This window comes from Biomphalaria glabrata, chromosome 10 (genome assembly GCF_947242115.1).
Source record: "Biomphalaria glabrata chromosome 10, xgBioGlab47.1, whole genome shotgun sequence".
Lineage (NCBI taxonomy): Eukaryota > Metazoa > Mollusca > Gastropoda > Planorbidae > Biomphalaria > Biomphalaria glabrata.
In genome coordinates this window covers 26781440-26807721 of record NC_074720.1, presented here as the reverse complement: position 1 = coordinate 26807721, position 26282 = coordinate 26781440, and the positions used below count along the sequence as shown (strand labels likewise).

Here is a 26282-nt window from a genome sequence, read left to right as displayed (position 1 = left end):
AAGGGGAAGCAGGAGGCATGGGCACGAAGGGAAGGGGAAGCAGGAGGCATGGGCACGAAGAGAAGGGGAAGCAGGAGGCATGGGCACGAAGAGAAGGGGAAGCAGGAGGCATGGGCACGAAGGGAGAAAGCAGGAAGTGCTGTGCATTAAGGGAAGGGGAAGCAGGAGGCATGGGCACGAAGGGAAGGGGAAGCAGGAGGCATGGGCGTGAAGGGAGGGGGAAGCAGGAGGTATGGGCACGAAGGGAGAAAGCAGGAAGTGCTGGGCACGAAGGGAAGGGGAAGCAGGAGGTATGGGCACGAAGGGAAGGGGAAGCAGGAGGTATGGGCACGAAGGGAGAAAGCAGGAAGTGCTGGGCACGAAGGGAAGGGGAAGCAGGAGGTATGGGCACGAAGGGAAGGGGAAGCAGGAGGTATGGGCACGAAGGGAAGGGGAAGCAGGAGGTATGGGCGTGAAGGGAGGGGGAAGCAGGAGGTATGGGCACGAAGGGATGGGGAAGCAGGAGGCATGGGCGTGAAGGGAGGGGGAAGCAGGAGGTATGGGCACGAAGGGATGGGGAAGCAGGAGGCATGGGCGTGAAGGGAGGGGGAAGCAGGAGGTATGGGCACGAAGGGATGGGGAAGCAGGAGGCATGGGCGTGAAGGGAGGGGGAAGCAGGAGGTATGGGCACGAAGGGATGGGGAAGCAGGAGGCATGGGCGTGAAGGGAGGGGGAAGCAGGAGGTATGGGCACGAAGGGATGGGGAAGCAGGAGGCATGGGCGTGAAGGGAGGGGGAAGCAGGAGGCATGGGCACGAAGGGAGGGGGAAGCAGGAGGTATGGGCACGAAGGGAGAAAGCAGGAGGCATGGGCGTGAAGGGAGGGGGAAGCAGGAGGTATGGGCACGAAGGGAGAAAGCAGGAGGCATGGGCACGAAGGGAAGGGGAAGCAGGAGGCATGGGCGTGAAGGGAGGGGAAGCAGGAGGTATGGGCACGAAGGGAGAAAGCAGGAAGTGCTGGTCACGAAGGGAAGGGGAAGCAGGAGGCATGGGCGTGAAGGGAGGGGGAAGCAGGAGGTATGGGCACGAAGGGAGAAAGCAGGAAGTGCTGGGCACAAAGGAAGAAAACAGGAAGTGCTGGGCACAAAGGGAAGGGGAAGCAGGAGGCATGGGCACGAAGAGAAGGGGAAGCAGGAGGCATGGGCACGAAGGGAGAAAGCAGGAAGTGCTGTGCACAAAGGGAAGGGGAAGCAGGAGGCATGGGCACGAAGGGAAGGGGAAGCAGGAGGCATGTGCACAAAGGGAAGGGGAAGCAGGAGGCATGTGCACAAAGGGAAGGGGAAGCAGGAGGCATGGGCACGAAGGGAAGGGGAAGCAGGAGGCATGGGCACGAAGGAAAGGGGAAGCAGGAGGCATGGGCACGAAGGGAGAAAGCAGGAAGTGCTGGGCACAAAGGGAGAAAGCAGTAAGTGCTGGGCACAAAGGGTGAAAGCAGGAAGTGCTGGGCACAAAGGGAGAAAGCAGGAAGTGCTGGGCACAAAGGGAGAAAGCAGGAAGTGCTGGGCACAAAGGGAGAAAGCAGGAAGTGCTGGGCACAAAGTGAAGATGAAGCAAGAGGAGCAGGGCACAATGGGAGGGAGAAAGCAGGAGGCGCTGGGCACAAAGGGAGGGGAAGCAGAAGGCGCTGGGCACAAAGGGAAGAGGAAGCAGGAGGCGCTGGGCACAAAGGGAAGAGGAAGCAGGAGGCGCTGAGCACGAAGGAAGGAAGCAGGAGGCGCTGAGCACGAAGGAAGGAAGCAGGAGGCGCTGGGCACAAAGGGAAGAGGAAGCAGGAGGCGCTGGGCACAAAGGGAAGAGGAAGCAGGAGGCGCTGGGCACAAAGGGAAGAGGAAGCAGGAGGCGCTGGGCACAAAGGGAAGAGGAAGCAGGAGGCGCTGAGCACAAAGGGAAGAGGAAGCAGGAGGCGCTGGGCACGAAGGAAGGAAGCAGGAGGCGCTGGGCACAAAGGGAAGAGGAAGCAGGAGGCGCTGGGCACAAAGGAAGGAAGCAGGAGGCGCTGGGCACAAAGGGAAGAGGAAGCAGGAGGCGCTGGGCACAAAGGGAAGAGGAAGCAGGAGGCGCTGAGCACAAAGGGAAGAGGAAGCAGGAGGCGCTGGGCACGAAGGAAGGAAGCAGGAGGCGCTGGGCACAAAGGAAGGAAGCAGGAGGCGCTGGGCACGAAGGAAGGAAGCAGGAGGCGCTGGGCACAAAGGGAAGAGGAAGCAGGAGGCGCTGGGCACAAAGGGAGGAAGCAGGAGGCGCTGGGCACAAAGGAAGGAAGCAGGAGGCGCTGGGCACAAAGGGAAGAGGAAGCAGGAGGCGCTGGGCACAAAGGAAGGAAGCAGGAGGCGCTGGGCACAAAGGGAAGAGGAAGCAGGAGGCGCTGGGCACAAAGGGAGGAAGCAGGAGGCAGAAACAGTGTTGACAATTATTTTTAATTTCGTTCCGGAGTTCTCTTTTCCTATCCTATAATTTTATTGAACTTGAAGTGGAGTAAGTCTATGTTCGTGTTTCATTCCTACAAGGTCGTGACCCTTGTTCAGATAGTAATATGTCAATAGTATTTTCTTTTAATGCTCAAGCTTCCATTGAAATAGATTTAATTGAACGTTTCGTTGACAACGAACACATTGTTTTAAATATTCGGGATTTTTTAGTGCTCATAAAGATTCTTTAAGTACTCTCTGGACTTCATGTCAGGAAGCTTGCTACATGTTCCTGGAGCCGATCTGACATCTTCTCTTCATTTAAAAATGTTGACATGCAAAGTGGAATTTGGTGACGGTAGTTTGATTTAGTTTTTATCAAATAGGGAGTTTTTAACTTCGAAACTTCCCTGGAGGGGTGGGGCTAATCCTCAAAATTTTCTTTGGCTACGCTCATGAAATTAGGTGACTGTACTTTGCTGTAGTTTTTTTTTTTATTTATTTTAAAAAAAGGGGAGTGACAATGTCAAGTGGCGCCCAAAACTCAAAGTTAGGGAAAACAAATGGAAATATTTTGCAAATGTGTTTTCTCAAAGAATACTTTTAATCTTTGTACATCAGATGTTTAGGTAGTAGTTGTCCAGGTGTAAAATCAGTCAATAAGAGTTCATGTGTTTGGTCAACAGAAAAGTCTGGCCACCTTAAAAGATACTCAGAGAAAAGAGTCCTGCAGACTGAACAATCTCATCTATCATTTTCGAAATGAAATTTTGGAGGTAAAGGAAAGAACTAGCAAGGAAGCAAAGTTTATGGAGAAAATCGGTAAAAAAAAAAAGTATTAATAATTGTTAATCTATCTTTGTATCTATTTGTATATAATCATTTGTAGTTTCCAGGAAAACGTGTTTGTTAATAACTTATTGATAGGGACACTTAAAGTATATACGTTGTAACATACACTTTAGTCAAAGTAATCAACAGAGTCCTACGTTGTAACATACACCTTAGTCAAAGTAATCAACAGTCCTACGTTGTAACATACACCTTAGTCAAAGTAATAAACAGAGTCCTACGTTGTAACATACACCTTAGTCAAAGTAATCAACAGAGTCCTACGTTGTAACATACACTTTAGTCAAAGTAATCAACAGAGTCCTACGTTGTAGCATACACCTTAGTCAAAGTAATCAACATATGAGTCCTACGTTGTAACATACACCTCAGTCAAAGTAATCAACAGAGTCCTACGTTGTAACATACACCTTAGTCAAAGTAATCAACAGAGTCCTACGTTGTAACATACACTTTAGTCAAAGTAATCAACAGAGTCCTACGTTGTAACATACACTTTAGTCAAAGTAATCAACAGGGTCCTACGTTGTAACATACACCTTAGTCAAAGTAATCAACAGAGTCCTACGTTGTAACATACAATTTAGTCAAAGTAATCAACAGAGTCCTACGTTGTAACATACACCTCAGTCAAAGTAATCAACAGAGTCCTACGTTGTAACATACACTTTAGTCAAAGTAATCAACAGGGTCCTACGTTGTAACATACACTTTAGTCAAAGTAATCAACAGGGTCATACGTTGTAACATGCACTTTAGTCAAAGTAATCAACAGAGTCCTACGTTGTAACATACACTTTAGTCAAAGTAATCAACAGGGTCCTACGTTGTAACATGCACTTTAGTCAAAGTAATCAACAGAGTCCTACGTTGTAACATACACCTTAGTCAAAGTAATCAACAGAGTCCTACGTTGTAACATACACCTTAGTCAAAGTAATCAACAGAGTCCTACGTTGTAACATACACCTTAGTCAAAGTAATCAACAGAGTCCTACGTTGTAACATACACTTTAGTCAAAGTAATCAACAGGGTCCTACGTTGTAACATACACCTTAGTCAAAGTAATCAACAGAGTCCTACGTTGTAACATACACCTTAGTCAAAGTAATCAACAGAGTCCTGTCGCTACCTGGTTTTGGCCGTAGGCGTAGCGGCGTGGGTGCGTCTGTGTGTTGTAGGGTACCTCTTCTGGTACGGTTATACTGCTCCTCTTAGCGATGTACTTATTAGACGCACTAGATTTGCAAGTGCACAATATTACTAGTATACTAAGGTCTCCAACGACAACATTTAGAATTACTGATAAACACAGTGGTAGCAGACGTGGAATTTATTATATATATAGATAAATTACAGAAAATACTGGCGACTTCAGCCGTCACAAAATATACACCAATAAACACTGGCTGTTCATGCCACGTGGAATAAGTAATCACATCAATGAAATGTTCAAAATATAAGTCCAAAGAAAACTCTCAAGTTAACATTAAATCAAATTCATTAATATTCATTCATATTACAGACAGAGAAAATCGTACATCCCTCTCTGCTGGAGTTCTTCACTAACTAACTTTTGACCCTTATTTCAGAGTCCTTTAACTTATTCACATAACCTCGTGCTTGCCCGCACGGAATGTTACAATAGGTGACTGAGTGTCACTTCATGTCACAGAGGTTCTAAAACTGGACTGTGACATACGCCCCACACTCCAAAAAGATTTTTGTCCAAAAATCTTTGACAAATATATTTTACATTAATATCACTGTACAAGTATATATGAGCTTAGTCCATTATTCTATCAAGTGCTGTAAGTTCACTCCAATTGCTCATATCATCTTATATAATCTTAGTAGTTATGTATAAAATCATATAAATTACTGAGTCCAAAATGTATAATCATTTATATACTTAATTCACTGAGAGCAAAATCACTGAAATATCACACTAATTGTAATGAAAAGTACCTCCATCAAGTGTTAACAAACTTTATGCATACATTTGTACTGAAAAAAAAATTTGTACATGCAATCATATGATAATGAATATAAAAAAGAGAAAAATATACAAGTTATTCCACATCCAATGTTTTACTATAATTGTAGATGCACAACATTATCAATGTGTATCATTTGACACACTGAGTAAATTTACTCAAAATTATTACAGAAAAAAAATTTCATATTTATTTACAACTGTGATGTGCTGTGTCAAAATATTATTCTAAGTTTTGCCATCATCAAGAAAAATAAAATAAAAAAAATTTTCAGATACATGTCAATCCAGTTCAAGGTTGACCTTGCATAAGACTACTATAAATAGTCTGAGTGTAGTATTGAAGTACAATAGTAAACAAATTTCCATGTTTATAAACATTCATTGTAGTATTCAGGTGTGTAAAAAATTTTAGACAATATTTACATCTGTGAGTTGTTATGAAAAAAAAGATTCAGGTCAACAGTTCAAGTAGTTCACTGTTGTTTACATCTCATTGTTTACATTGCTGTGCACAATCAGTAATGAAATACAATATATACACACAAAATAAACACATCTGGCATTTGTCATATTACAAGTTGACAATAAAATACAATGAGTAGAAAATAGATGATCTGTTATTGATCATAAGCATAAATGTCATCATGACCCAAAAGAAAAGTGTAACAATAAAGTGTCATGACTTATTTGAAAAGTGTGTAGAATGTTAATTTAACTTAGTTGACTGCTACTACTTGTTTCTAAGTGCTTTGTACTGGTTATTTATTCTATCAGAATGTCCTGGCTGATGTGTTTAATGTCATTATTTTCACTTGCTTCATTTTCATGTATTATGTATCTGGATAAAAAGTCAGCTATTACATTTTCATGTCCTGGAATGCTTTCTAAATCAAATTTGTAATCTGAGAGAATGAGTGTCCATCTGTTTATCCTGTCATTTTTTAGATCTTTTCTTTTTAGTGCCAGTAATGGTTTGTGATCACACTTAATGCTAAAAAATCTACCTAACAAGTAATTCTTGAGTTTTACAACTGACCATACAATGGCTAATAATTCTTTCTCAATCACTGAGTATTTTCTTTCTGTTTCAGACAGTGTTCTACTGATGTGTACTATTGGCTTAAAAAATGACTCTCTTTGCTGTAGTAAGCATGCCCCAATACCAGTGTTGGAGGCATCAGTGTATAGTGATAGTGTTGATGTTGGGTCAATACTGGCTAATTCTAGTTTCTCATTAAATTTATCTTTTAAGTTGCTTAATGCTAGTCTACTTTTTTCATCTATACAAATTGTGTTTCCATGCTTCTTTTTAGTGAATTCAACAAGGGGCTCAATTATCTGTGCATAATTTGGAATGAACTTTCTATAAAAGTTGCAAAGTCCTAATAATGATCTCATGTCTTTCTTAGTCCTAGGTTCTTTTATGTTTTTAATCTTTGTTAGGTTTGTTTCAGTGGGTGTAATTTTGTCATTGGTGATGCAATATCCTAAGAATTGGATTTCAGGCTTGGCTAGGTTTAATTTCTTGGGGGCTAATGTCATGTTGTGTGTTCTTAGTCTTGAAAATATTTGCTCTAGTACATGAATGTGTTCCTGTTGTGAGTTAGTGAAAACACAAATGTCATCTACATAAGACAATACATTATTTATGCCTTCTAATAATTTTGACATGCATTTCTGAAATGTGGCTGTACTATTTATTAAGCCGAATGGCATGACATTCCAGACATAGATACCTTCTAGGCCTGGCATAGTGCATTTGAATGCTGTATATTCCTTAGAGTCAGGGTCCATTTTAATCTGCCAGAAGCCTCTGTTTAAGTCCATTGTTGTGAATAGGGATGATTTACTTAAAGTTGTAATTATGCTGTCAGTGTCTGGTAGGGGTTCTGGGTCTATGACTGTGCATTTATTTATTTCTCTAAAGTCACAGCAGATTCTTACTCCACTGTCTTTCTTTTTTACAATGACCATGGGTGATGCATATTTACATGTTTCTGATCTCTCTATCTTCCCATCTTTAATTAAGTTGGTCATTTCTGTCCTAACTAAGTCCTCGTATGCTTTAGGAATACTATAGGCTTTTGTCTTAGTTGGTAATGCTTTGTTGAGTTTTATTGTGTGTTCTATCAGATTGGTACATCCTAGCTTTTGTGTAATTACATCACTATATTTACTTGTCAAGTTCTGTAACATATCATTTTCAATGTTTGGACTACTGTTGTGTGTGGTGTTTATGGTGCTTACTATATGTTCTTGTATATTGTGTTTGGTTTCTACATCAGGTTCAATTATATCTGTGTCAGTTATTTGTCTCTTATCCAATTTTACAAGTTTGTCAATATTGAGTTTGCATTCTCTACCATCTTTATCAATGATGTACACTTTGTTATTAATTCTCTCTATAACTTTAAATGGTCCCTCATTCTTATCTTTACAGTGTTTGTTTTCTATCTTAACAAAAACTTGGTCACCTACATTTAGTGTTCTTAGTTTTCTATTTCTGTTTTTTATTTTCCTATGCCTTTCTAGATTTTTGTCCATGTTTATCTCTGCTAGTTTTATTCCTTGTCTAAGTTGTTGTTTGGTCTGAATTATCCAAGGATGGTACTGTTCTATGTTTTCTAAGTCTAACATGTTGTCAGCCCATAACTCTAACGGTCCTTTAGGTTTTCTGTTAAATACAAGCTCATAGGGGCTGAATTTGGTGGTTTCATGGATGCTAGTGTTGTAGGCAAATATAGCATAGCTAAGAGTCTGGTCCCAGGTACTCATTGAGTCTCTTTCTAGCTTATATATCATCTGTTTTACAGTTCTGTTCCATTTCTCTATTACCCCATTTCCCTGTGGTGAGTAGATAGTGCTATGGACTAGGCGGATGTTAGTCATTTCTGCAAATGCCTGGTTAAGGTGGGACTTAAAATTTGATGCATTGTCTGACAGTAACTTATTAGGGAATCCAAATTTAAGAAAAAGTGTTTTTAAGCAATTACATATGTCAATAGCCTTTATATCTTTTAAAGGAAATGCCTCTGCCCATCTAGTGGACATGTCAATGATACCCAGAATATATTTATTCCCTTTACTGCTGGTTGTTAGGGGTCCCATTATGTCCATGGCAATTTTGTCCCAAAAATGGTGAGATTTATCTGATTTTTCTAATGGGGCTCTAGTTACTGTTTTTTGTTTGGCACATTCTGTGCAACTGTTTACATAGTTCTTAATGTCCTTTCCCATCTTTGGCCAGAAGAATTTGTTGGCTATCTTAGCATATACTTTCTTTTTTCCTAAGTGTCCTGCTGTGGGGTCATCATGTGCCATATTTAATATTTTAGCTCTTAAAGTTTTAGGGATCAGGATTTGAAGTCTAGTACAGTTTTCTTTCCTGTTATATCTAATGGCTAAGTTGTTTATTTCTATATGGTGGTTATTTAAATTTATCTTGTTATAATCTTTGCTTAAGAGGTCTTGTATTGTGGTGTCATTTTTCTGCATAGCTATTAGTTCCTCCCTAGTGTGACAAGTCAAAAACTCGCTGTCAGAGTCACTCAAATTTATCACAGCATTAAATATTATTTTTCATTATTCATTTATTTTATTTTAATTATTTCTCCATCCTACCCCTAAATTATTCACCCGCCACACCTTTTCCTCTCTACCAGGCTAGACTTAGTCCACCACCTTGGAGAAAATTAGGCCAATCCTTTCATTTATCTTCCCTTGACCGGGGCAAAGATACGCTCAGACCTTGATCTTATCGACAGGATGTCTGACAGTCGCGGTTGACACCACCTTGGTTTGAATGCAAGCTAATCCTTCTCCTCCCCCCTTCTCTCACGTCTCTCTTTGATCTAAGAGATTACGCTGATCAACACACCGCGTGATATTCCAAGGTGCGGCTCCCACCTCGAGTCAAATCCACCCACGTGTAAGAAAAATCTTAGCCTTGGACATTTCCGGTGTCCGCCCACACTTTTCAGGCATATATATATAGTAAACCAACTCAAATCACCCTCTCTTTCGCATTCGAGCTGAGCTATCGAGTCTGGACTATATCATTTATTCTCCCTCCTAGAGGAATACCTGGTGGTAAGCCGAACTTAATCACAAGTTCCATCTTAATTACTCTGTGTATATTTCAATTGGATTTTTATCATGTGTATTTTGCTTAGTTCATTTATATTTAATTAGTGCATTGTGTATTTCTCACTGGCGTAAGTAGAAAACATAAACATGTGCTATGTATATATTTTAGTATTGCATTAATCTATTAATGCTACGTTGCTCAATTGATCATTGATGCAACCATGTATATATTTGTACACCTTATTTTATTTCCTTTATCTCGGTTGATCGCCTTGATGATTTTACTATCGCACTAATACTGCGCTTAGAAAGGAGATATGAAGTATCTCCCCTGTAATGAATTATCTCCCCTTTACTCATTTTACTCTAATGAGAGTTACCCCGCTTGAACGGACACACTCTACATTCAAGCACGCTCCTTTGTTCTCGACCCACGGTCGTATGTAAACAAACCATCTGGGTCACTGACCACCGCCCATTTCACCTCCCCCCCCCCCTTCTTTCTCTATCCACCTGTGTTGTTTATTTGAGATTATTATTTCCCCTTCTATGTACATTCTTATATTATTATTTCCCCTTTTATGTACATTTCTATATTGCTACTATCTGCCATCTATTTTTCCAAATCCCATTTGTCATCATCTCCCCTTGTGCTCTAAAGCAATTTTACCAATCTGACGAATGCACCTCAGTCGAGGGCATCGATAAGATGTATGAGAGACATGTCCTAACTTGTCTTTATTTATCCGCAGCCTCCCTCAGGTGTCTGCCTATTTGTTCGATATCAAGAATCACTTACTATTTATGTGCTCAGTGCTATTCAGCACTGCACTAGCTCACTGACCTGCCCATTTGTTTGTGCTTAGTGCTATCCAGCACTGCACTTTCCTATTGAGTATCATCTACCGCCTGCGGAGATCTACTCAACTCTACCACTTGGCGCTATCGGCATTGCCCGCCTATTCGACGGCCCACCTGCCAAGCTATTAAGGCGACGTCCCTATAGACCAGATCTGTGTGAGACGTCATAGCTACGCCAACCCTCTGCAACTCACTGGACATATCCTGTCAACTACGCTGCCCACGGCAGATCAGCTCTGCCCGCAGTAACCTTGTGCCCACGGTATCCGGCCACCCGCCATACTGTGCCCACTACAGATACTAGAACTTGGGACTGAGACTCCACAAGAGCTATATCGCCGGCGTCCCTCTATCCGCTAGAGCGCCACCTCCAGCTGCAGATCCTCAAGCCAGGACACAGCCAGCTACGACATCAACAGGAATACCAGCTAAGTCAGAGGACAAAGTGACATACTCTCTTATTATGTGCAAGAGTGATGATTAAACATAGAATATACTAGAGATAGATGCAAACCCTCCCCCTTTTTATTATTATATGTATATTTATGTAAATAAATATCCTTTATTTTAACTTTTGTATCTATCTTTCATTGCTTTGTCTCGTTGCGTGTCTGCTCCCGATTCATATGCTGATAAGTGGGGGTGTGATAGCTTTAAAAATAATCATCCCCTAGACATAAAACGTGCCAAACACACGTCACATTTCCCCACTTGTCACATTTTGGGGGCCTGTCCGGGATTTAACCCATCTTTACAGCAGGCACGAACAGGCAGCAATAACTAAATTCCATATCAATTTTTTTCTAAGAATATTTATAAGTATCATCACTTCGCATTTTCAAGAGTGTCACTTCTGTCATATTTTATATTTTATATTTATTGCATTTTATTTGTAATATTTCATTGCAGGAATTTGTGATTAACATAGGCAGACACCACATTCCTTTAGCACTCTTTCCTATAACCGGCGACTCACTTTCGCTAACCCACTTTCTTTAATTCTAGCTCGACCCTATTATCCATTCTATCTGCCCCTCCACCATCCTAGTACCTCTCATTACCCACCCCTCATCATTATGGCCAGCGGCACTCGCTCCAAGACTGAACCTGACCGCAAGCAGCGGATAGCAGATATCATGGATGAGGCTAAATTGTTTAGCGACGCAGAGCAGAATGAATACATTAAGGGACGACTTGCTGCTCTTGATAGAGAGGAACAGGAAAAACATGCAAGGGAGCATGAGCTAGCAATGAAGGAAAAGGATAATGAAATAGCTATTGCTAGAGAAAGAAAGGAAGCTGAAATAGCCATTGCTAAAGAAGTCACAGAGCGAGAAAGAGAAAAAGAGCAACAAATTACAGCGAGAGAAAAGATAGCCGCGGACAAAGAAAACGAGGCCGCCCGCCACGCTTCTTCCGAGTCACGCCCGGCTAGCCCAGCCTCCTTTCAAAGTTCCTTGAACGGTCTACCCCACATGCCAATGGAGCACTTTGACGACAAGACAGAGAACATCGAAGTTTATCTTGTCCGCTTTGAGGAAGTAGCACGCTTTTACAGTCTGCCAGAGGAGAAATGGTGCTTCCGGCTATCCCAATGCCTCCGAGGCAAAGCCTACGAAGTTTACTCCAAACTTCCCTCCGGCCAGCGAGAAGATTACGCAGCCCTCAAGCAGGCGCTGCTGATCCAGTTCGAGCTGACTGCCGAGGCCTACCACAAAAAGTTCAGAGGGTCACGCCTCGAACGCAGAGAGACCTACGTAAACCTGTGCGACCGGCTGGACAAGTACCTTACTAAGTGGCACGCCCTCAGCCAACTGCCGGAGACATTCGACGGCCTAGCGAGCCTGGTGCTCTCGGAGCAACTGCTGGAGTGCTTGCCCCCAGAGGTCAAAGTCTATGTAAGGGAACAACAGGCCACCGCGCCTCACGATATAGCTTCCGCTGCTGATAGGTACTCAATCGCCCGTTCTGATCTCAAGGTGAAACCTCCGGCGCCAGACAAACAATCCGACAAGCCTTCCCTCGGCCCCAGCAAACACGCGCCCCCACATAAAAACCAGAAAGCTCCCCAACACCAGCCGCGCCACCAGGGCAACCATCTACCCATTCCGCCCCGACAAAACAGATTGTCTTGTCGCGTTCACGGCCTATGCGGCCATGAAACCAAGGACTGCAGGTCCCTAATTAAATCCTCGCGACCAGTGAACTCTATCTGTGTGCATGATGTGCCCAACTCTGAGCCACACACCATAGCTGCGATAATCCACAGCTCTGATCAGCTGTCACCTCCAGCTAATGTTGAACAAGTCCTGGTCAATGGACAGATGGTCACCTGTCTCAACGACACAGGTTGCCAGGTGGAAGCCGTGGTGAAGGCCTCATTGGTGCGCCCTGGCGACTTCCTCGACAAGGTTGAATATCTCCAAATGGCGGACCTGGAAAGTCCCCCGAAGGCGTTCCGAAAGGCTAAAATTGATGTCGAATCAAGATATGTTAGGAAGCGCATTGAGGCCGTTGTGATGGAAGCCCCAGCCTATGACCTCATTCTAGGGTGTAGTCACGTTTACTTAGGCACGCCCCCCTATCCGAATGTCTCTGCTCCGGTGATAACGAGGGCTCAGGCTAAGGACCAAGAGGGCTGCCCCTCCGAAATCAACCCCACACCCGGGGAGATGAGAAGTGCCCAACGACAAGACCCTTCGCTCCGCAAATGTTTCGAAATCCAGGAACGACTAGGACAGTCAACTGAACCAGGCACCTTCTTTATCAAAGAAGGGCTCCTCTACCGACGAGGCAACGATCCGGACGCATCCAACCAACTAGTGGTCCCTGAGCGATTCCGAGATCAGGTCATGAGTACGGGCCACGCCTCATCCCTAAGCGCCCACCTGGGTCAGGACGCTACTCTTAGCAGAATCGAGGTCCACTACTACTGGCCTGGCATGCAGGCTGCCATTAAGCGATACGTGTCCTCATGCCCCCAATGTCAGAAGACCTCCCCGCGACATAGAGTGCTTCCGGTTCCGTTAGGGAGGACTCCGTTAATTGATACCCCTTTTAAGCGAGTGTCGGTCGACCTACTAGGTCCCTTGCCCCGCACAAAAAGGAGGAACGCCTACATCCTCTGCGTCATCTGTCAAGCCTCGCGATGGCCAGAAGCGGCCCCACTGCCCAGCATCGATGCTAAACATGTGGCAGATGCTTTGTTCACCATCTTCACGAGGATTGGATTTCCAGAGGTGATTCTCACCGACAACGGTTCCCAGTTCACCGGGAAACTGATGAAAGAGGCCTACGCCCTTTTCAACTCAAAACACTTGCGCACGTCGGTCTATCATCCGCAGGCGAACGGGCTGGTCGAGCGGTTCAACCACACCCTGGTAACCATGCTCCGACGCCTCACTGAAGGCAAGCCAGAGGAATGGGACGATTATCTCCCGGCTGTGCTGTTTGCGTACCGTGAAGTGCCCCAGGCCAGCCTAGGGTACTCCCCTTACCAAATCATTTTTGGGGCTCATCCTCGAGGGCCCTTAGAAATCCTCAAGCAAACATGGACCAAGGAACATGTCGAAGAGGAAGTCAAAACCGTGTCCAAATACGTCCAAGATCTTCAAGGGAGGTTACAAGAGATGAGGTCTATAGCTCGGGACAATCTCCTTAAGGCCCGTAAGAGGCAAGAACGGTATTACAACCAGAGAGCAAGAGAACGAGCTCTCAAAGTCGGAGATAAGGTACTCCTGTTGTTGCCTAAGAGCACTAACAAACTCCAACTCTGCTGGCAAGGTCCTTTCGAGGTGACTAAGAAGGTCTCCCCCACCAACTACGTAATCCGAACCAGGCGCAAGGAGAAGATGTACCATGTCAATCTCCTCAAGCTCTATGTGGAAAGGCCCTCGCCAGACTCCGCACAGAGCTTGATGGTGATTTCCGTGGCCGAAGAGGTGGAAGAGCCCAGGGAGCTGGTCGAGTATCCTCTCCTTCCCAGAGAGACATATCGGGACGTAAACATTTGCCCACAAATGGAGGACAGCCGGAAGGCGGAGGTCGAGTCCTTGATGGCCAAATTCCAAGATGTCCTCTCGGACAAACCTGGAAGGACCACGCTGGAACGGTTCTCGATGAAGCTCCTCAACGACGAACCGATAAGAGCCAAAGCCTATCCCCTGCCACATGCCAAGGCCGAAATAGTCCGGCAGGAGGTGGAGGAGCTATTAAAAGCTGGAATCATCGCGCCATCTTTGTCGCCTTATAACGCACCACTGGTACTAGTCCGCAAACAGGATGGTGGCCACAGGATGTGCATAGATTTCAGGCGACTAAATGCGGTGGCTGAATTCCAAGCCGAGCCCCTCCCAGACCCCTCAACCATCTTTGCAAAGTTGGGTAACGCCCGGTACTTTAGTAAGTTTGACCTGAGCCGGGGGTACTACCAAATTGAGGTGGACCCTGAGTGCCGCCCCATGCTAGCCTTCAGCACCCCCCAAGGCCATTACGAGTTTCAGACTGTCCCATTCGGACTCAACAACTCTTCCAGTGTCTTCAACAGAATGATGAGGAAACTGTTGGCCCCGATCAGCAATCCAGGCATCCAGAATTTCATCGATGATATTCTGATAGCCACGGAAGACTGGGCAGAACACGTGAAGCTCATCTCGTCGCTCTTGAGCAGGCTTCGAGAGACCGGGCTCACGGCCAGACCCACTAAGTGTCTCATTGGATTCGATCGGCTTAGGTTCCTGGGCCACACCATTCAACTCAACCGGCTCCTACCCGATGAAGGGAAAGTGGCGCAGCTGCTCGAGGCCCCTCGTCCCATCAACAAGACGGGTGTTAGATCGTTCCTGGGAATGTGTGGGTACTATCAGAAATTCATACCGAAGTTCAACTCCGTGGCGGCTCCGTTGTCGAATCTCACAAAAAAAAGTCAGCCCGACAAGGTAATCTGGACGGAAGACTGCGAGGTAGCCTTTCAAAAGCTTAAGAAGTGCCTCACGTCCACCCCTGTGCTGAAGCTACCGGATCTCTCTCAAACTTTTGTGCTCAGGACTGACGCCAGCGGCTCCGGCCTTGGGGCAGTTCTTATGCAACCAGAGAAAGGATCGGGCGACACACTCTTCCCAGTGGCATACGCCAGCCGTAAGCTTAACCAAGCGGAATCCAACTATGCGGCCATCGAGCTCGAGTGTCTAGCCCTAGTGTGGGCAATCGAAAAGTTCCAGGCGTACCTCTATGGCAAACATTTTGTTCTCCAAACCGACCACAAGCCCTTGTCGTATTTATCATCCAGCAAACATCTAAATGCCCGGCTCATGAGGTGGTCACTCCTCCTCCAACCGTACTCATTCCATATAGAGCACGTTCCAGGGAGCGAGAACTCCGCCCCCGACTTCCTCAGCCGCCACCCACTGCCAGAGTCCACCGAGCTCAATCTCGCCCAATCTACTCTCCCGAGCAACCCCAAATGTTTCACCCAGGTGACTACATAATCAGGGACGGGAAGTAGACCACGGACCAACTTGGATAGACTCTCCTCCTGGCATGGCTATCCCTTTATTTTCTCAGATTTTTTTTTTCTAATGCTGTGATAACAACTGATCTTAAAGTTAGAGTGACATCAGTCTGCTCGCACTTTATGGATCTTTCTGCGATAGATCCATCTTGGCGGCGGCGTATGTGACAAGTCAAAAACTCGCTGTCAGAGTCACTCAAATTTATCACAGCATTAAATATTATTTTTCATTATTCATTTATTTTATTTTAATTATTTCTCCATCCTACCCCTAAATTATTCACCCGCCACACCTTTTCCTCTCTACCAGGCTAGACTTAGTCCACCACCTTGGAGAAAATTAGGCCAATCCTTTCATTTATCTTCCCTTGACCGGGGCAAAGATACGCTCAGACCTTGATCTTATCGACAGGATGTCTGACAGTCGCGGTTGACACCACCTTGGTTTGAATGCAAGCTAATCCTTCTCCTCCCCCCTTCTCTCACGTCTCTCTTTGATCTAAGAGATTACGCTGATCAACACACCGCGTGATATTCCAAGGTGCGGCTCCCACCTCGAGTCAAATCCACCCACGTGTAAGAAAAATCTTAGCCTTGGACATTTCCGGTGTCCGCCCACACTTTTCAGGCATATATATATAGTAAACCAACTCAAATCACCCTCTCTTTCGCATTCGAGCTGAGCTATCGAGTCTGGACTATATCATTTATTCTCCCTCCTAGAGGAATACCTGGTGGTAAGCCGAACTTAATCACAAGTTCCATCTTAATTACTCTGTGTATATTTCAATTGGATTTTTATCATGTGTATTTTGCTTAGTTCATTTATATTTAATTAGTGCATTGTGTATTTCTCACTGGCGTAAGTAGAAAACATAAACATGTGCTATGTATATATTTTAGTATTGCATTAATCTATTAATGCTACGTTGCTCAATTGATCATTGATGCAACCATGTATATATTTGTACACCTTATTTTATTTCCTTTATCTCGGTTGATCGCCTTGATGATTTTACTATCGCACTAATACTGCGCTTAGAAAGGAGATATGAAGTATCTCCCCTGTAATGAATTATCTCCCCTTTACTCATTTTACTCTAATGAGAGTTACCCCGCTTGAACGGACACACTCTACATTCAAGCACGCTCCTTTGTTCTCGACCCACGGTCGTATGTAAACAAACCATCTGGGTCACTGACCACCGCCCATTTCACCTCCCCCCCCCCCTTCTTTCTCTATCCACCTGTGTTGTTTATTTGAGATTATTATTTCCCCTTCTATGTACATTCTTATATTATTATTTCCCCTTTTATGTACATTTCTATATTGCTACTATCTGCCATCTATTTTTCCAAATCCCATTTGTCATCATCTCCCCTTGTGCTCTAAAGCAATTTTACCAATCTGACGAATGCACCTCAGTCGAGGGCATCGATAAGATGTATGAGAGACATGTCCTAACTTGTCTTTATTTATCCGCAGCCTCCCTCAGGTGTCTGCCTATTTGTTCGATATCAAGAATCACCTACTATTTATGTGCTCAGTGCTATTCAGCACTGCACTAGCTCACTGACCTGCCCATTTGTTTGTGCTTAGTGCTATCCAGCACTGCACTTTCCTATTGAGTATCATCTACCGCCTGCGGAGATCTACTCAACTCTACCACTTGGCGCTATCGGCATTGCCCGCCTATTCGACGGCCCACCTGCCAAGCTATTAAGGCGACGTCCCTATAGACCAGATCTGTGTGAGACGTCATAGCTACGCCAACCCTCTGCAACTCACTGGACATATCCTGTCAACTACGCTGCCCACGGCAGATCAGCTCTGCCCGCAGTAACCTTGTGCCCACGGTATCCGGCCACCCGCCATACTGTGCCCACTACAGATACTAGAACTTGGGACTGAGACTCCACAAGAGCTATATCGCCGGCGTCCCTCTATCCGCTAGAGCGCCACCTCCAGCTGCAGATCCTCAAGCCAGGACACAGCCAGCTACGACATCAACAGGAATACCAGCTAAGTCAGAGGACAAAGTGACATACTCTCTTATTATGTGCAAGAGTGATGATTAAACATAGAATATACTAGAGATAGATGCAAACCCTCCCCCTTTTTATTATTATATGTATATTTATGTAAATAAATATCCTTTATTTTAACTTTTGTATCTATCTTTCATTGCTTTGTCTCGTTGCGTGTCTGCTCCCGATTCATATGCTGATAAGTGGGGGTGTGATAGCTTTAAAAATAATCATCCCCTAGACATAAAACGTGCCAAACACACGTCACATTTCCCCACTTGTCACACCTAGTTATGCCTATTTCATTGAGTAATACAGTGGGGCATTCTATTTCTGGTGTTATTTTTTATGTGATCTGGTTTGAGCTAGTAGTGCCTCATGTTTAAATAGGGAATATTTTTGTCTATCTTCCGCCCATTGCATAACTTCTTCTAGTGTTGGATCTTTTACACCATCTACATTGCCTATTATTAGATCTTGTGCTGGGGTGTCCATGACTATGGCTTCTAGTTCTCCTGTAATCCAGGGTGATTCTATTAGGACTTTAGCGGTCTTGCAAATATCGAATTTTTGTATATTTGCATAGGTCACTTTTACTGTATCTTCTAAATACTGTCCTGGTTCGACTAAAGAGGCTTTAACTATTATTGCCGTGGCTCCACTGTCGCGAATTGATCCTACTTCTTTAGAATTAACATAGGATGGAAAGACTTTTATTTTGGACTTATTTGCTTGCATGTAGGCTACATTTTCCTCTCTATGGGTGTTGGTGTTGTTGCCACTGTTGTTTCTATTATTTCCTCTATTGTAGTTGTTTGGGTGGTTGTTGGTGTGGTAGTTATATTGGTCCCTTCTAGATTGCCTGTTTCTGTTATAGCTATTGTGTTGGTAACTGTTTGCAAAACTTCTTCTTTCATTGGGACTTTCACTCTGGTGTAGTCTATGTGGTCTATTATTGTAATTATTGTTGTTTTGTTTGTAGCTGTTTGGGTTGTAGAAACTAGTGTAACTTCTGTATCTGTAATTGTTATTGTAGTTTATAGGAGCTTTGCATTGATTTTTCACGTGGCCTTTTCTACCACAATTGAAACAAGTCTTGGTGTTGGACCATTTGAATTTGTCATTGTTGTTGTTGTTGAATGTTGTTGCTGTGGCTACTAGTTGGTGTAGGTCTCTTTTGTCAATCGTGTGTCCAGGGTGACTGTCTTTAAATAGATTTAGATTCGTTATCAGTTCAGTCTCTGTCTTGATCTTCTTTTCCTTAAGGAAAGTAAATACTAAGTCTGTCACGTTGTTGAGGACATTGTCAATAAGTAGCATGTCTAGGATTTGTGTCGGGTCTTTGATGTCACATTTTGCTAGCTCTAACCATTTTATCATGTTAGTCCTCATGTCGAATATTATTCTGTTGAAGTCCCCATCTTTTTTCAATTTTGTGTCCCTGAACAGCTTACGATAGAAATCTGAATTTTTTCCAAAGTGTTCTAATAATCTAGTCTTTACTGCTGCATAGTCTTTCTTTTGGTCTACAGTTAGAGTGGAAATGATGTTGAGGGGTTCTCCTGACAAATTTGCTAGTAGGTGTTTGGCCATGTCCTCATTGTCAAGACTATAGGTTGAGGCTATATGCTCAAATTGGACTAAATAGTTTTCAAGTGTTTCATCTTTTGAATTATATTTGTGGAATTTGGAGATGAATGGCTTTGTTGTAGACTGTTGGGTATTAATGTTGGAATTTGTTTTGGCAGCTTCTAGTTTAGCTAACTCTACTTTGTCTTGGCTTTCTCTTTGTTTAGTTTCTAGTTCTTTTAATGTTTTCTGATGAGCTCTTTCAGCAGCTCTTTCTTCCCTATCTTTATCCTTTTCAGCCCTATCTCTTTCCTCCCTTTCTTTCTTCTCAGCCTTTTCTAATTCTTTTTTAATAAATTCCTTTTTCTCATCCCCTTCTAGTTCCATGACTTTCACTAGCTCTAAAATTTTGTCATAGGAAGACATGATTAATGCTTTGTGTAGTTAATTAAGTGAGAAAAGAAAAAATGTACTGTGTTATACTTGTCAATACAGTGTGTGTCAGTTATTTAACATGTGTATATTACACAATAATATAAAAAATTCAATCAATGGTTACAATGTAATGAAAGAATGTAGTGATAATTGTGAAACAAATGTATAGATCTAGATCAAAATCTACTCAGTTACTCAATTATAAACTATTCAAATTCAATAGTCATAAATTTCAATATATGTTATACATGTGTGCTGTAGTGCCAGAGTAAAATAGTAAAAAATGTAAATTAGTAAGAGAAAGAAAAAATATATGTACAGTATAAGTAAAAAGGACAAACACAGAAACAATATAGAGAACAACACTGTCTGCTTTTAAAGAAATTAATAAAAAGTTGAAATGTGACAGGAGAAATACAGATATATGGATACAAGACTTTTAAACAAAAAACAATATAGATACAGATTAAGTACACTGACAGAAATACAAACAAGACTCAACAGCTAAATAAATATTTTCCCACTATATTCTATGACCTCCGTACCAACAAGGAGAGCCTCAAACGCATTGGGCCTTATAGAGGTCAGAGAACAAATAGGATAGACCCTAATAGATCCTATTGTTATGATAGTTCATACAATAGTCCCTCTCCAGCCACCCTTAAAAGAACACTTAGAAAAATGAAATCAAAATATGGCTCCAAAAATGCCAAGAGTTATCAATTACTAACTCTACTAACAATCAAGTTTAATTACTGCTATATCAAAGCAAAATCCATGTACTTTATAATCATATGCATGTATCTAATTTGTTAATAATGACTTACAGACTTTTTTCTTGTTGACTCGTGTAGTTTAATCCTCAAATAGCTTGGGTGGTTGACTAATAATCCATGTATAGGTAATCCAATTTAAGAATGATAATCCATGTATAGGTAATCCAATTTAAGAATAATAATCCATGTATACTATAAGTAATCCAATTTAAGAATACACGTTACTATGAGCATTAAAGTGGTAGAAGAAAAATAGTCCAGTTCAATGCCATAAGATGGCTCAAATGCTCAAATTTATAGTTGATACAAGTTCTGTCTAGTACTTCAAAGTAATCCACGATGATGAATAGTGGCGAGCACTAGCGATGAAGCGGTGTATCTGTCATTAGTGTCATCAAGCGATGTCTTGAATGGTATGGCTCTTTCTTTCAGACGACATCTGTAGCTCTAGATAGGAATCAAGTCGTCTTCTGTTTTCGGTTTCACACCGGACAGGTGTCAGAGGTAGATCTAGGAACAGGGTTGGCGTTGAATGGATCTCAGGATGCAGGTGTTACTTGAATGGATCTTGTGGGCAGGCTGGATTTCGTACTTGTTTAGTTAGCCGCCATCTTGAGAAAAAAGTACCGGTCTAAGGAAGGTGTAGTCTTGCGCTGTTTGCTATAGAGGCGATTGAGATCCTTCTAAGACTCCTTTACTGGTCACCAAAGGCCAAATGTCACCTATGTTGTAGGTCCATACTGCATACTGGCCACCAAATGTCGCTACCTGGTTTTGGCCGTAGGCGTAGCGGCGTGGGTGCGTCTGTGTGTTGTAGGGTACCTCTTCTGGTACGGTTATACTGCTCCTCTTAGCGATGTACTTATTAGACGCACTAGATTTGCAAGTGCGCAATATTACTAGTATACTAAGGTCTCCAACGACAACATTTAGAATTACTGATAAACACAGTGGTAGCAGACGTGGAATTTATTATATATATAGATAAATTACAGAAAATACTGGCGACTTCAGCCGTCACAAAATATACACCAATAAACACTGGCTGTTCATGCCACGTGGAATAAGTAATCACATCAATGAAATGTTCAAAATATAAGTCCAAAGAAAACTCTCAAGTTAACATTAAATCAAATTCATTAATATTCATTCATATTACAGACAGAGAAAATCGTACATCCACTCTCTGCTGGAGTTCTTCACTAACTAACTTTTGACCCTTATTTCAGAGTCCTTTAACTTATTCACATAACCTCGTGCTTGCCCGCACGGAATGTTACAATAGGTGACTGAGTGTCACTTCATGTCACAGAGGTTCTAAAACTGGACTGTGACAAGTCCTACGTTGTAACATACACCTCAGTCAAAGTAATCAACAGGGTCATACGTTGTAACATACACTTTAGTCAAAGTAATCAACAGGGTCCTACGTTGTAACATACACTTTAGTCAAAGTAATCAACAGGGTCCTACGTTGTAACATACACTTTAGTCAAAGTAATCAACAGAGTCCTACGTTGTAACATACACTTTAGTCAAAGTAATCAACAGGGTCCTACGTTGTAACATGCACTTTAGTCAAAGTAATCAACATAGTCCTACGTTGTAACATACACTTTAGTCAAAGTAATCAACAGAGTCCTACGTTGTAACATACACCTTAGTCAAAGTAATCAACAGAGTCCTACGTTGTAACATACACTTTAGTCAAAGTAATCAACAGGGTCATACGTTGTAACATGCACTTTAGTCAAAGTAATCAACATAGTCCTACGTTGTAACATACACTTTAGTCAAAGTAATCAACAGAATCCTACGTTGTAACATACACTTTAGTCAAAGTAATCAACAGAGTCCTACGTTGTAACATACACTTTAGTCAAAGTAATCAACAGGGTCCTACGTTGTAACATGCACTTTAGTCAAAGTAATCAACATAGTCCTACGTTGTAACATACACTTTAGTCAAAGTAATCAACAGAGTCCTACGTTGTAACATGCACTTTAGTCAAAGTAATCAACAGAGTCCTACGTTGTACCCACAGACTATATATATACAGGACTGCCAACACTAAGGGTAACTAAGTATAAGTTTCGTTCAACTCCAAAATTTGAGACGAGGTACTTCCGGTATAAACTTATTTTATGACATTCGCGGTGTTTGAATGATAAAGCCAGCTTGGATAATATATTTCTCTTTTCATCACATTTGACAATTTCTTTTTACATTGTATACTATTAATATGAGTTAAATAAGCGATTAATAAAAGAGTTAATACAGTTTTGAGAGTGTCATTTATTACTTAGGTAGCCTATAGGCCTATAATTGGTGATAGAAGTTAAGTCTGTGAGTGAGTCAGTCTAAAAAAAAATAACAATAGTGAGTCCCTGAGCATACACATTGACATCTTTACCAACTTTTATGTACATCTAGATTCTATACCTATTTTTTTAATTTTTTTTTTTTAAAGATAGCATGCAGTATGCATTAAATATACTATATTAATGGAGAATGAAGCCATTAAAAATTACAAGCAATCGTGTATTTATGACTAATTGAAAAATATGCATAAAATTTTCAGCTCTGCAAGTTATTAATTTTTTTAACTAATTAAATCCAAATTAAACATCCAATTATTCTTATATTTTAACTTGCAAAACGTGAAATAACTCGAATAACTTTTTATGAATAAAAGTAAAATAATGGTTATTACAATATAGACAAATTCAACTTGAGCTGAAATGGAGTAGACTTTTAGTCGAAATAAATAAAATTGTATTTTAGAACAAACTCCCTAAAAAATAACACGTCTTTTCTGTTTGGCGTTCTGAAGTCGTCTCTCGTATCTAAGACCGTTGACGACAATACCGCTTATCTTGCATGGTTCACGGTACCCCGACAAAATAGCGCGGACAAAATAGCGCCGACAAAATAGCGCGGACAAAATAGCGCCGAAGAAATAGCGCGAACAAAATAGCGCCGACAAAATAGCGCGGACAAAATAGCGCCGACAAAATAGCGCCGACAAAATAGCGCGGACAAAATAGCGCCGAAGAAATAGCGCGAACAAAATATCGCAGAAAACAAAATTACATCACTGCTTGAAAGGAGTCACCACATTTTCAAAATCCTATTTTTAGCAAGTTATGCATTTTAAACAATGATGAAAAGGGGAATGATCTAAAATTTAAACTACTCTCGTTCTCTGCAAATATGGCCTACTTTTCAGATCTATTCTTATTGAAAAAGATAGAGACATCAACACAAATGCTGCCCAGGACATTTTATTACTAATAATTCGGTACTTTTATATACTTCGTAAGTCGGCGCTATTTTGTCAGCGCTACTTTGTCCACGCTACTTTGTTCACGCTACTTTGTTTACGCTACTTTGTTCACGCTATTTTGTCCATGCTACTTTGTCCACGCTACTTTGTCCACGCTACTTTGTCCACGCTATTTTGTCCACGCTACTTTGTCCACGCTATTTTGTCCACGCTACTTTGTCAATGCTACTTTGTCCATGCTACTTTGTCCACGCTATTTTGTCCACGCTACTTTGTCCACGCTACTTTGTCCACGCTATTTTGTCCACGCTATTTTGTCCACGCTACTTTGTCCACGCTACTTTGTCCACGCTACTTTGTCCACGCTATTTTGTCCACGCTACTTTGTCCACGCTATTTTGTCCACGCCATTTTGTCCACGCTATTTTGTCAACGCTATTTTGTCAACGCTATTTTGTCCACGCTACTTTGTCCACGCTATTTTGTCCACGCTACTTTGTACGCGCTACTTTGTCCGCGCTACTTTGTCCACGCTATTTTGTCCACGCTACTTTGTCCACGCTACTTTGTCCACGCTACTTTGTCCACGCTATTTTGTCCAAGCTACTTTGTCCACGCTACTTTGTCCACGCTATTTTGTCCACGCTATTTTGTCCACGCTATTTTGTCAACGCTACTTTGTCCACGCTATTTTGTCCACGCTATTTTGTCCACGCTATTTTGTCAACGCTACTTTGTCCACGCTACTTTGTCCACGCTATTTTGTCCGCGCTACTTTGTCCGCGCTACTTTGTCCGTGCTATTTTGTCCACGCTACTTTGTCCACGCTATTTTTGTCCACGCTACTTTGTCCACGCTATTTTGTCCACGCTATTTTGTCATCGCTATTTTGTCCACGCTATTTTGTCAGCGCTATTTTGTCAGCGCTATTTTGTCCACGCTATTTTGTCAGCGCTATTTTGTTAGCGCTATTTTGTCCACGCTATTTTGTCAGCGCTATTTTAATCACGCTATTTTGTCAGCGCTATTTTGTCAGCGCTATTTTGTCCACGCTATTTTGTCCACGCTAATTTGTTCGAGCTATTTTATCGGGTCACCATTGTTCACACTCAATCCCTAACCTCTTCTCACTTTTCACCATAGAACACACACACACACACACATACACACACCCTAACCACTGTTTCACCTCTAAGTCTAACTAGTGTCTTGACATTTTGTCCTAACAACTTGCCACTTCATCCTTTATAAAATTCCTTGTTGAATGCTGTCCAAATTGAGGCTGTTTCAAACTCATTCTAGAAAGTAGATGAACAGAAGTCGAGAGACCATGTGGGAAGTAGATGAACAGAAGTCGAGAGACCATGTGGGAAGTCTATGACTGATTATTTGGTTCAAGCGGGGGATGGGGGATAGCATTGGGCTGAGGTAGAACTCGAGACCATGACGAGCACATCCCGAAGCGCATACCACAGGACCAGGCAACTATTGGAGAATCTTTGTTTTAACATCCAGCAATACACTAAGAAAACAAATAGCTACATCACGTGACAATCTAATGAAGACACAAGGCGGTGAAAAAGTAAGATCAATAAAAAAATGAAATGAAGAATGAGGAAGTAAACCATGTCTCTCATGGGCGTAGCCAGGATTTTGTTCGGGGAGGTTAGGGGGATTTTTTCTCCCTCTCCCCGCTATATATATATATGCAGGGGAGGGAGTGCAAGATCGTGCACGTGCACCCCCTTGGATTCTGAGTAGCCAAATTCTAGCCAATTTTTACACCTTCAAATCCATTAACGTCTTCTACATAGAAACCATTGTGCTTCCACTGAAGTCTAGTTGTAAGGATAAGATATTGTATTAGACTAATAACAATAATAATTTAAATAATCTTTATTATCGAGAAGGAAATTTTCTTACAATGTGTGCATTACACTACACAAAACTAGCCTAGGTTTATCAGTAACTGCTGCGGACCATGTACGTGCACACCCCCACACCAAATAGCCAAATTTTAGACAATATTTTGCACCTTCAGATCAATGAACATCTTGAAAGTAGTAACTTAACCAGCAACGCGTCCACTTGAGTAGAGTTGTATTATTGTGATCGACTAAATAAGCTAATCAGAAGTTGATGGTAAACCATGTCTGTGGCATTTACTTCTCGAGAGACGATGGAGATGGAGTGACCTCTCTACTGCTGGGGGAAAGCCTGTGATCTAAATCTGCGATTGCTGGGCTGCCCACACGTCAACAATCTTTATACACTTCCATACTGACCAGACCCAAAGAGATGGAGAGCCATCGCCATTGAGTGTCAGGTGGATGGAGAGCTGGCCGGAGAGAAGTGATCTGACCACTGTCCCCCTGCCTACAAGGCTCCAAAACCGGATTTTTTGTTAGTGTTCCTAAAACGATGCAAGAGCTGGAAC

The 26282-nt window shown here is 42.4% G+C and overlaps 2 protein-coding genes across 3 annotated transcripts in view; both read left to right on the top strand.

Annotated features, from left to right (window-relative positions):
- The window catches only part of LOC106069518 (serine/threonine-protein kinase 38-like), a 234674-nt gene that overhangs the window by 37418 nt on the left and 170974 nt on the right, over positions 1 to 26282 (top strand). The window lies entirely within an intron of this gene.
- LOC106058387 (dynein regulatory complex protein 9-like) overlaps positions 1 to 26282 on the top strand; it is a 51773-nt gene that overhangs the window by 20367 nt on the left and 5124 nt on the right. For both annotated transcript variants that reach the window (XM_056043619.1, XM_056043620.1), the window contains exon 7: positions 3129 to 3264. In XM_056043619.1, coding sequence (XP_055899594.1) covers positions 3129 to 3264 — 136 coding nt within the window. The remainder of the gene's footprint in view (positions 1 to 3128; positions 3265 to 26282) is intronic.